Source organism: Poecile atricapillus, chromosome 1 (assembly GCF_030490865.1).
Source record: "Poecile atricapillus isolate bPoeAtr1 chromosome 1, bPoeAtr1.hap1, whole genome shotgun sequence".
NCBI classification, from domain to species: domain Eukaryota; kingdom Metazoa; phylum Chordata; class Aves; order Passeriformes; family Paridae; genus Poecile; species Poecile atricapillus.
Genome location: NC_081249.1, coordinates 103,339,412 through 103,350,652, shown reverse-complemented (window position 1 = coordinate 103,350,652; position 11,241 = coordinate 103,339,412). Strand labels below are relative to the sequence as shown.

Sequence of the window (11,241 nt, the reverse complement as noted above, 5' to 3'; positions counted from 1 at the left end):
GACTGGGGTAGGGATAGGTAACCCAACCATCCACTGTGATGTCACCATCTAGCCACCTTCTGTATGAAGCACAAAGAGAGAAATGTCTCCTCAAGAGCAGGAGTTCCTTTGCCTGCCCTGTCCACAAGGTGCAATCTCACACCTTCATGCCTGGCAGCAGCACAGTGGCTGGGCTGGCAGGTTTTCTATGTGTACCAACTCTGCATGTTCAAGGTTTACAGCTTTTTGTGCATCTTAACTGACTGAACTACCTTAGTGCTGTATTTTAAAAATAAACACATTTTGTATGAAATTTTGAGGCACGTAGGAGTGTTTTATGTTTGTACATCTGTTTTGTGTAAACATAAGTATGCTATGGCAGTTCAACTCGAGTTGTCAGCTGGTTCTCATCCATGGTTTCACTTAACACCTGAGACAAGACTATACCACCTGATTTGCAAACTCCTTTTAACAGAGACATAAGAAACACACTACATAAGGCAGCTGGCCAGATGAACTCATAGAAGTCCAGGCTCAGCTCACAGTTCAAGCACCATCACCAAAAGATGCTCTAAGGGCTAAAGCAGCTCTACCATGAGAAAAAACAAGAGAAATAGTATTCTTCAGCCTGGAGAAAGCTCCAGGAAGACCTTAGAGCCCCTGCCAGTGCCTAAGCGGTTCCAAAAGAGCTGGAGAGGAAGTTTGGACAAGGGCCTGGAATTACAGGACCAAGGTGAATGGCTTCCCACTGTCAGAGGTTGTTAGATGGAATATTGGGAAAAAAATCCTTTCCTGTGAGGGTGCTGAGGCCCTGGCACAGGTTTCCCAGGAAAGCTGGGGTTGCCCCATCCCTGGAAGCGTTCAAGACCAGGTTGGTCTGAGCAACAATGTCTAGTGGGAGGCATCCTTCCCATGGCAGGAGGTGGAACTGGATAATGTTGAAGGTGCCTTCTAAGCCTGTTCTATGAGTCTATTAAAAGTAGCCTAGTAAAGCAAGATTGAAAAGTCCTGCAGATTAAATGCTGAGCCAGTCAGTGCAATACATTCACCACTAAATTGAGCAGCAGCAGAGCTGACATTTCACAGTTACTTAGGGCAAAAAAGCTTTCATATTAATTAATGAAAAATTGTAAATCAATGTTGCATTCTACCATATACAAAATAAAGTGATATTAAAATAATGAGCAATTAAAAGATTTTATTAGATAATGTTTTTTCCCCTGGAAAATATTTTTTCACCTGGGATTAAGAACAGCTTGCCTGCAGACTGGAGGTGCTCATGGCTGCCCAGAGATACCAGCTATGCCAGACCATTTCAGAGCAGACAGAGCACATGCAAACATTTCCACCTGAAAAAGGTCAAAATCCAGACAGCAAGGAGACATACCCTCTCTGGCCATTTGAAAGGTGATAGAATGAGGCACAGAAGAGCCCAAGGCTTATCTAGATTAAGCCCACAATTCCAGCAGCACCTCCATCTTATTCTTTCCACTCGTTATTCACTTTCATGCAATTGTATTTCAGTAATGCTGTTCAATATTGTAAAATAGGTTAAATAAACTTCTCTCCTGTATCTTCCCACTTCAGCTCCTGACCTGTACAGATGATGCCTTGGGTTTTTATTCTCTGCTGGCAGACAGAGTGGGTAGAAGGAAAACAAAACAAAACAAAACACAAACAAACACCCCAAAAATCTAATGATGCCTGGAGAGTCCCTGTAGCTCTTCACATTTCAGTTTCCCACCAGAGACTCATGAGTTGTGGACAGACTCCTGCAAAGACTCATGCAGCAGACTCCTGTTCAAGGTGCACATCAGCATTTTGGGCAGACATATGTTGATTATTATCTGGGATCACAGAAGGTGCTGGATGAGTAGCAATGCTTCCCTGTTGAAGGAACACAGTATTTCCACTATCCATAAATGCCTATTAATCCAGCTTAATTGCAGCCCCAACATAGGCTGGAGCTATTTTTCCAGCTGCAGGCCATCTTTTGGGGAGAAGCATGAAAAAGAATTGCAGTACCAGTCCTCCTGAAACAGGATTTGGAGCCATCAAGGTAGTCAGTTCTTCAGGCAAATCTTCTTGCCCAAACATTCAATATAGATTTGATGAACAATAAGCGAAGGAGTTTTGAGGCTGGGAAGGGCACTGGGGCTTAAACCAGGCTCATAAAGAAAACCAACACAAAGGAGCCACTGAGGAAGACATACAAGTTGAGAGATACAAATCAGTTTTATTTTATAAAGACAGATGAGCTTTCCTGCAATTGCCAACATAGCTTTAATGTGTCATTTACTCTGGGATATTCTGGTCTTGCTTATTTTAAATACCTGGTCAAGCAAGGATAAACCAATGCTGTTGTGCTCGCTATAAAAATATAGTGGGATCTGATCTTCCAAAACTAATAGGCTCAAAAACCTTAAAGATTTCTAATTAATTAGGTTGAAATTGCAATGAAATGCTTTCTCCATTTGAAGACAGTTGTAGACTTTTAATGGCCACAGCTGTGCAGGAACTGAAAGGCTCTTGAAAACTGAAAGCACACTTGATCCATTATCTCTCCCTCAAACCTCCTGTTCATTTCTCTTCCACTGCACTATTTCCAAAGTAATTTACAGGGGCTGAATAAACATAAACACCAAAAGGAGAAAGCTATGCCATCTGTACAACCTCCTTCCTCACAGCCACAAGGAGTGGTCAATGCTTCATCAGCCCTGTGATGCTGTCCCACCTCACACCACCTGCTACATGGAAGGTGGCAGAAGTGGAAGAGAATCACAGGAATCATTTAAGGCTAACTAAAGATACATCCATAGAAAGCCCATCTGAGCATCTTTGTGCAACAGATGCAAAGATCAATCGTAGTGTTTGACACATTAATAATTACAGGGGTTAAACAGGGACAGCAACACAACATTGGGAAGGAGAATTAGACTTCATTTGGTTTGTGCAACCTGAGAAATAAACAACTAATAAAAAAAAAAAGTCCCACTGATGCAGTACAAACCTAATTTCACATGTTGCTCAACTGCACTGAGACGCTTCATGTTCACCTATGAAACAGTGACTTCACAACTACTCTTTGGGTTGCTTTGAAAAGCCACCATCACACACAAGCTAATGCTTTTCTGTTATACAGTATACAAGTGTGTGTACAAACAGGCCTGTGCTGCCTTGAGTGTGCACAGGGTGCAAAACTGACTTAAGTTACTGAATTGCACCTGAAATTATACTGGTATCAGAAGATGGTAGAGGGCCCAGGACAGATTATCTTATGCTCATCACTACGAAGTGCTGTTCTTTCAGGTGTTCCTTTCTTCCTCTCTAGGCCAAAGCACAACAAGAGCTTCCTACCTATTCCTTCCCAAAGATGATGGCAGTGCTTTGAGCTGCTGCAACACCTCCTTTGGGGAAGTTTTCGTGAGGTTGGAACAGAGGAACTCATTTGGAGAAGACACTCATGGATGTGTCCAACTATGCACCTGAAATCATGTTCAGTGTCTCAAGATCTCCAGGTGCTCCCATCTAGCATATCATCCTGGGACAAACCAAAGCCAATAAATCACTGCAGAGAGGCTTGATCCAACCACTCAACTGCGGACACAGTCATTAAAAGCTAACTGAAGGAATGTGAATATAGTTTTACTACAATCATTAAGGCCTTACCTGGAAAAATGCATATTCTAGAACAGTGCTATTATGTATACTGGTTCTCACAAACACATTTTGTTTTGACAACAGAAAGCTGAGATTATACATATCTGTATTTTAAAAAAGTTAATTTCAGCTAGCCTTATGGTGAAGTTAGGAAACTAGACTAGACTAGGTTGTGGGTTCAAAAGAAAACATAAACCAGGGAGAGAAAAAAAAGCCAGGCATGATGAAGTATTTTTATTCTGCTATATACTTTTATATTTCAGAGCTCACAGCTGAGCCCAGATTCTTGGGTATAGAATATAGAAAGTGAGAATGAAAGCAATGAAATCCAAACTGAAACACATACCAGAAATCACAAAGCAGGCTGCAAATTGCTTTCCCATTAGTGCAGCTGAACACATGTGGCAGTGGTAACCTACCCAACAGCAAACGGTACCTCCAGCAAACCACTGGAAGTATCTTCCCTCAAAGTATAGATGGTTAAAAGAAAAAAAAAAAATAAAAATCACATGATTAATTTTAAGTGCCTCCTTTTTAAAGAGGGTGAAGCAATTCCACACATTCACTTAATTCCAAAGTGCTTCATTCCCAGTCTGGGTTTTTTGGAAGATGTCTGAAGTATCTCAGGGCACACTGTCCCCACTGCACACCCTGGAGGGTAGCAGCTAAACCCCACTTTGGTATTGGGTTCACTAAGTCTCTACTAATGAGATCCGTGCCCAGCCTAATCCCCGGGGATTGGTCAGGATGAGATTATTACACAGAACCTTAGAGGTGATTTACTCCTCAAGGCTTCCACTGGTAGGAAAAGCAAGTATGGAGGAAAGGAGGAGTGAAAAAAACCCCAAATATCACCTCTGATTAACCAGATGCAAGGAAACCGCAAAAATCACACAGATGCTCATTCTCTGGCAAGTTCACACCACCAAGTGAAGACTCCTCAGTGCAAACTAGAACTTCAAAGGCTACAGAGCACAGCCAAAATAAAGTTGTCCAATTGTAACAAATAAATGGTATTTCTCTTAATACTGACTACATTGTTCAAGCAAACACAGTACATGTACATGGGACAATGTAAAGACATCTTATCATAAAAATATTTTAAATTAAAGGTTTTTTCCTTCTGAAAAGATTAAAATTAATTTAACTCTAAATAATAATTAAGAACTTAACAAACATTCATAGAAGGTGCTGATCAGCACTAGAAGTTGTTTTCAGGAAAGCCTTTAAAAATGGATTCCAATGCCAAAGAAAAGAAACCCACAAAACCTCCAACAGATCATAAATACCGGACATAAAAGGAATTAAAGTGGAATGAAAATTTACCTGGGCTGTGAATACACCATGATCTTGTGTTATTGTGCTCAAGTCCATTTGTCTAACACCATAGGAACAGCTTTAGCTTTTTTATTTTTATAATTAATATAAAGAATAAGTGCAATTTTATTTCTATTCCAGATCACTGATTTCACCTCAATGTCTGCTATTAAATCCCTGTCCGAGCTCACTTGTCCGAACTTTTACGAGGTCTGCGGAAGCTGGACATGTTCTCATTCAGTGCACAGATCCTTCGAGAGAACTCCTCAAACTCCCCTAGGACTTGTTCATCACACTCAACTGCTACAGCATGTTCCACTGGGATGGAGTTAAAGTCTTCCAGCTGATCTCCTGTGCTGAACCCTGTTGCTTCCATGCCCATGATCTCCTCTGCCTGCTCCACAGTGCAGCAAAGCACGGGGTTGAGTGCAGGCTGAAGCTCACAGGGCTGCTTGTTGCTCACGGTGCCAGAGCACTCGCCAGGCAGAAATGCCCCATTTGTTGCACTAGAATGTCCTAGGAAAGATTCCTGCCCGTCTTGGGTATTGTTTAGGCTTCCATTTTCTCCATTTAAACTACTGCACAAGTCCTGGCCTTTCTTGGTATTTCTTTTGGAGGAGTCCATAGAGGTGTCCAAGGAAGAACATATGGGTCCGGGTTTTTTATCCAGCTCTCCAGCATGGGCTGTGACAGCAACAGGCTGTGTTAAAGCAGAGCTGTAACTAGGAGAAGCAGTTTTGTACTGTAGTCTCTCATTTCCTGTGCTGGCTCGTTTTCGGAGTCCTTTATCTGGAGAAGGAAGCCCACTGGAAAAGCCAATATCCAATCTGCCAAAGCTAGAGCTCTGTCTCTTTGGAACAGGAATTGCACTGGATGTATGGTGTCGGTCACTACAAAAGAAGGAAAGAATAGGTCACACCCATCAGGCATGCTCATGAGCAATACAGATGTTTAACCAAAGGCTGAAACAATTGTTTTATCACAATTCTAGGCTCTGTTTGACCAACAACTTGTATGCCAAAGTGCTAAAGCACTAACAGGTTTAGTACCATATCAACCACAGAAGACACTCCAGAGGACAGCTGTACTGAAAAACAGTGAGGTTGTACAGGAACATTTACACAGCTCTATGGTTTGGCAAGCCAATCACCCAAGAAATCACATTATCCTAATTCATACTGTTAACACCATTTTATAGGACCAAACTGTACTTTATGAAATATTACTATCAACCATATATTTACGTATTTATGGCCTGTACTGGGTCATCATAAACTCTTCAAAAGTGAGTATTAATGGCTGAATCCTCTATGAGCAAAGAATCCAACAGTGGACTTCCCTGACAGTTGCACAAAGGAGAAAAAACACACCAACTTCACCATTTGCAGAGGGTTATTCTTGCCAGATCTTCTGCTTTTCTGTGCCAGTCATTCCAATACTTTTTGGACAAATGCCAACCTCTATTTCTAAAGGAACATGAACCAATCAAGCCTATTTTACAAGTCTAATTTACTGTTTAATACAGTTCCACAAGACACTTGCACTGTCTCAACCTCTGTAATTTGGAAAATCCACTTTATGTCATCTTGGGTATGTTATGAGAATTTTCCTTCATCAGCTCAATACTTACCCAACTATAATCACTACCCTATATGCAAATAGTATGCTGTACATAAACATAAGCAGCTGGTTAATTTTCCTTCCAAATTAAAAAAAATAGTGAAATTCCCAGCTATTATTGATGTCAACCACTCGAAGAGTCAACCACTGTCAGTATGAAACTCCTTCATGAACTCCATTTAAAAGCAACTTCTGCTTAAGGCCTGATACATTTTGAGTTTTGTCTGGAAACAGCAGTTATGGGAAGTGCCTAGTGCAGATCCTTTTGCACATTAATTTTCTTGTTTTGCTCCCCTTTATAAATAGAATGAAGTCGATTGCAACAAGTCCCTCTGTGAAGAGTAAGAGTCTCCATGGGAGGGCAGTAAGTAGTGCTACTGCTGTTCAATTTCCATTCTCATATTACCTCCTCCCAGGCTGCCCCTAAATGCATCTGTAGGGCTTCTGTCTCTTCCACAAAACCCTAAAATCACCTTAAGGAGAAGCTGTTTTTCAGAATACACAGTTGGAGACAGTGAAGTAGAGAGGTAAGGGCCACACATAAGGCAGCAGCAAACATACCAACTTTCTTCTGAGATTTCAACAGCTGTTTCAGACCTCTTGAAAGCAAACTCCACAAAGCCTTTACAGCTTTGTCTTTCAACCAACCCCTAAACCATCAACCACTTATTTTCAGAATGATGTAATACAACAAACACAAGAATCTGCAGCAGGAGACTTGTGACTGTACTTGGGCAATTTGCACTGCAAATATATATTAGTTTTATATCTGTTTATATCTGTTTTGGCATCCCTTCCCTCAGTTCAGTGCTTCCTGCCTTCATTCGGAAAAATAAAGGAATACTCTGTATTACTTATTTGATGAGATTCTGTTTATCTTTTAGTTAAATGACAAGTTCTAGGAATTTACCCAAATTCCAAGATATGCAAATATTCACAAAGACAGATATTCAAGACACTTCACTAGGTAAAAGGCCACATCATCCCATTTTTATGTGAACTAATTGCTCAGGACAAGTGACAGCTGAATATACAGATCACTACTCAAATTATAGGACAATTTGCAAAGAAGTAGTGGTACTTTTCAGTGCAAGAGATCTCAGGTTTTGCTGCCTTTCCCATCCTAGATACACCCACGTTGCAGAGCTGAATTCTCTCTCTCTTATTTGGGAAGGACAGTGTAGAACAAGGTGATTTGCATGTGTTACCAAAGAGGTGTGGCATGATGCATGTCCCTCCCTGAGCTACAGAAAGAAGGCCAGGCAGTGGCTCCATGCAACAGAATTTGACTTCCTTCTTCCCTCTTCTTTACAGAATTGATCCCAGAGCACAGGCTGGGACTATTCTTTTTGTTAAGAGCAGCTTAAGTCTGATTCAAGCCTGGAGGAGTACAAAAAGGAGCCTCCATGCAAGAGAGTTTTAAGTTTTAGCAGCTCTAGAATGAGCTGTATATAATTTAAGTCTGGACATATCTGACAAATCAGTTGGCCATTAGCATTTAAAATAGTATGCAAAGAAGATGGGGTGGACACCATTCCCACAGGAGCTTCTTTTCAAACTCAAGGGCCACTTATTGCAGATGTGTGGATGTGGCACTTAGGGACATGGCACAGTGGTGGCCTTGGCCTGGGGAATGGTTGGTCTTGATGACAGAGGTCTTGTCCAGTCTTAATGGTTGTATGACTGCCATCCCTTTCCAAAAGAAATGGGCCATTCCCAAAAACTACTGTCAGTGCTATACCCTCTGCAACAATAATGATAAAAATCATTCCGCTGGTTTCTATCAAGATGTAAGGAAATGGAAATATATTACTGCTGAATTGGAACTGAGGGGGACTGCAATCCACAGAAACAATTCCCACATTGAAATTAAAAAAAAATTAAAAATTAAAAAAAAATAATTTAAAAAATACTTTAAAACCCTCACCAACCAAATCAAACCAACAAAATCAAAAAAGAACCCCAAGACTAGTTACAATACAAGATTTACTGGAAGGATAGTTTTTTTTTCCCCCTTGTGCAGAGGCAGATGCAGAGATGTATCATGTTAGTTCTTCTTCCAACAGTTTATGTTCAGGCTCACCAAGAGACTTCCACAGCAACAGCAGGAACAGTCTCTAGCAGCTACAGAAGTTATGGTACCGGACACTTGTATCCTTCCCAAAGTAAAAGAAGAGTTTGACGTCAAAGCATCAGATCTGTAACACCTTGTACAGCAGTGAGGGCTTCCCATCTCCCCTTCTAGGCAGAATGACTAAAAGGTTTATAGGAAATTCTGCCACTTCTCTGGGTTTTATTCAATCATCCACAGGTTAAAATAGGTATTTAGGAGACTAAAATCTAGTTCAGGAAGAATTTCAAGCTGTACCTTGTGGATTTAAGTACAGATGTGCATTTTTCAAAATAATGACAAGACTATCTACCCTTTACACTATATTTGAGTGATAAAAATTCTTGCCTGGAACATAAGCAGTCAGAATTGGGCTCAGATAAGTTCCACAGTGGCCTGAATAGCCTATAGATGGGTTTGGAGGAGACTCTCCTATTGAATACATCACTTTGCAGCACAAGATGCAAGACCTCACAAAAATAAGTGCCATCTCAGATGAGAAGGACATGGAGGGAAAGGAGAGCTGAAAGCACGTTTAATCCCAGCTTCTGAAGTTGCAGAGGCATACTGTTGTGCAAAACACAGGTAATTCTAGGAAAGATCAAACCCAAGGCAAAGTCTCTTTGTCATCTTGAATGAGTAATACCTCTTATCTGTTGTGCTGTGTCTCAAACTTGTTCAAATTAACTTATCTTAGGCTGGACTCTTTAAAGGACAGACTTCAGAATGGCATAGGACTGCCTAATTGGCAAACCCCAAGTTACGTGCAGACTAGTTGAGGTCATTTGGCTTGTTCAGCCTGGAGGAAGCTGAGGATCTCCCCACAGTTTGCAGCTTCCTCCCAAGGGGCAGCAGAGCAGCAGCTCTGATCTCTGCTCTCTGTGGCCAGGAACAGGACCCAAGGAAACGGCTGGAGCAGTGTCGGGGAGATTTATGTTGGTTATCAGGAAAACATTCTTCCCTCAGAGGGTGGTTGGGCACTGAACAGGCTCCCCAAGGCTATGGTCACACCTGCAAGGCTGTCAGAGCACAAGAAGCATTTGGACAATGCTCTCAGGCACAGGGTGGAATTGTTGGGGTGCCCTGTGAGGGCCAGGAGTTGGACTTGATGATCCCTGTGTGCTCCTTCAACTCAGGATATTCTGTGATTCTTCAGAAAATGTTGATCAGCTCAATTTAGGCACAGCAGCAACTCTTCTATGAAGCAGAAGAAATTTAAGTGTCCAAGTAAACCAACGTGAAAACTGAGGTGTCTAGCACAAGAAAAACAGCTTTAAAAACTGTTGCAGTGGATGAACAAATTTAAATTCTCCCTCAAAAGAAAAGTCCTAGATTCCTTTGTAAAACTAGACCTTACAGGAAAAAAAGGTGAGAAATTAGTTTGCAGGACCAGGAGAGTTTTTTAAGAGGTTGTTAAGACAAGGCTACTCAAGCCAGCATGTTAGGTATGCCTGAATAATACCTCTTTAGTCCAGCAGCCAAAAAATCTTCCCTTCCTTATTAAATTGAACTGGCAGAACAATCTATACCAAGTGATCTAAACGTAGCAGCAGCAAGTTGTTCATCTCTCTCATCTACAAAGTAACTTCTCCGTTAGCAGAGTACATAAGGGCTATGTACTTATGTACCTCCCCATAGGGCAGTAAAGCAGGAATTACTCCCATTTACTGTGTAGATATTCAAATTAATGTATTAGAACAAGAAGTGCTTGCAGCCAGATTCCTTGAATGACATGCACTGAAAAGGACCTTAAGACTTTAAAATTAGGTTTTAAGCTGCTGGAGAAATATGGGGACAGAACTCAGAAACCATCCATTGTTACCAATAAATATGAATAGGATGGCTTGAGCTTCAGTCGGGAATAAATACAGGGATAACATCCTGTCGTGGTTTTAAGCACTAGCTAAAAATCACCAGAAAACTTACTCATTTCTTGCTGTGAGATATGGATTAGGAGGCAAAACAGGCTTAAAACTTCAAAGGAATAAATAAAGTTTATTAATAGAACTACAAGAATAAGAAACTAGAATAAAACCTCCAGAAACCTTTCCTCCCCACTCAACCTTTTTCTCTGCTCAACTGACAACATAGAGACAAAACCTGTTGGTTAAAACAGTCCCAATTATACAATAGTCTTTTTATTAATCTTTGTAGAGAGAGAGGTTTTTTCTTGTAATTTCATGGAGAGTTCTCCACAAGAAAAACAGTTTTCTTGTGGCTTTTCATGTCCATGATTAACAGCTGCCCAGAAAAAAACTCTGCCATCATGCTTTCCTCCCATTTTCACACCACTCTGAGGGGTGTTCATGGGCCATGAACTCAAGGGGTATTATTTTAAGGATGAGTTATTCAAAGGCAAAGGTTCTCTTCGTCTGTCTCTGTGATCATCTCTGGGAATAGAAGTTTTCTCCTTTTCTCTCTGGGGGCCAAGGGTCTTCATCAACTCTCATTTCTCTCTCTCTGTTCCAGCATCTCATGGGATCACAACTACTCCACCATCTGCTTAGCTTTATCAATGGATACCTTTGCTCAGGTCTTTGACATACTTCATTCCC

General features: G+C 41.1%; 1 protein-coding gene across 1 annotated transcript in view; it reads right to left on the bottom strand.

Moving 5' to 3' along the window:
- Positions 1-2,195: 2,195 nt before the first annotated feature.
- Positions 2,196-11,241, bottom strand: part of UVRAG (UV radiation resistance associated) — a 100,053-nt gene continuing 91,007 nt past the window's right edge. Inside the window, exon 15 of the mRNA XM_058830003.1 lies at positions 2,196-5,846. Within this exon, the coding sequence (XP_058685986.1) occupies positions 5,144-5,846 (703 nt within the window). The 3' untranslated portion in view covers positions 2,196-5,143. The remainder of the gene's footprint in view (positions 5,847-11,241) is intronic.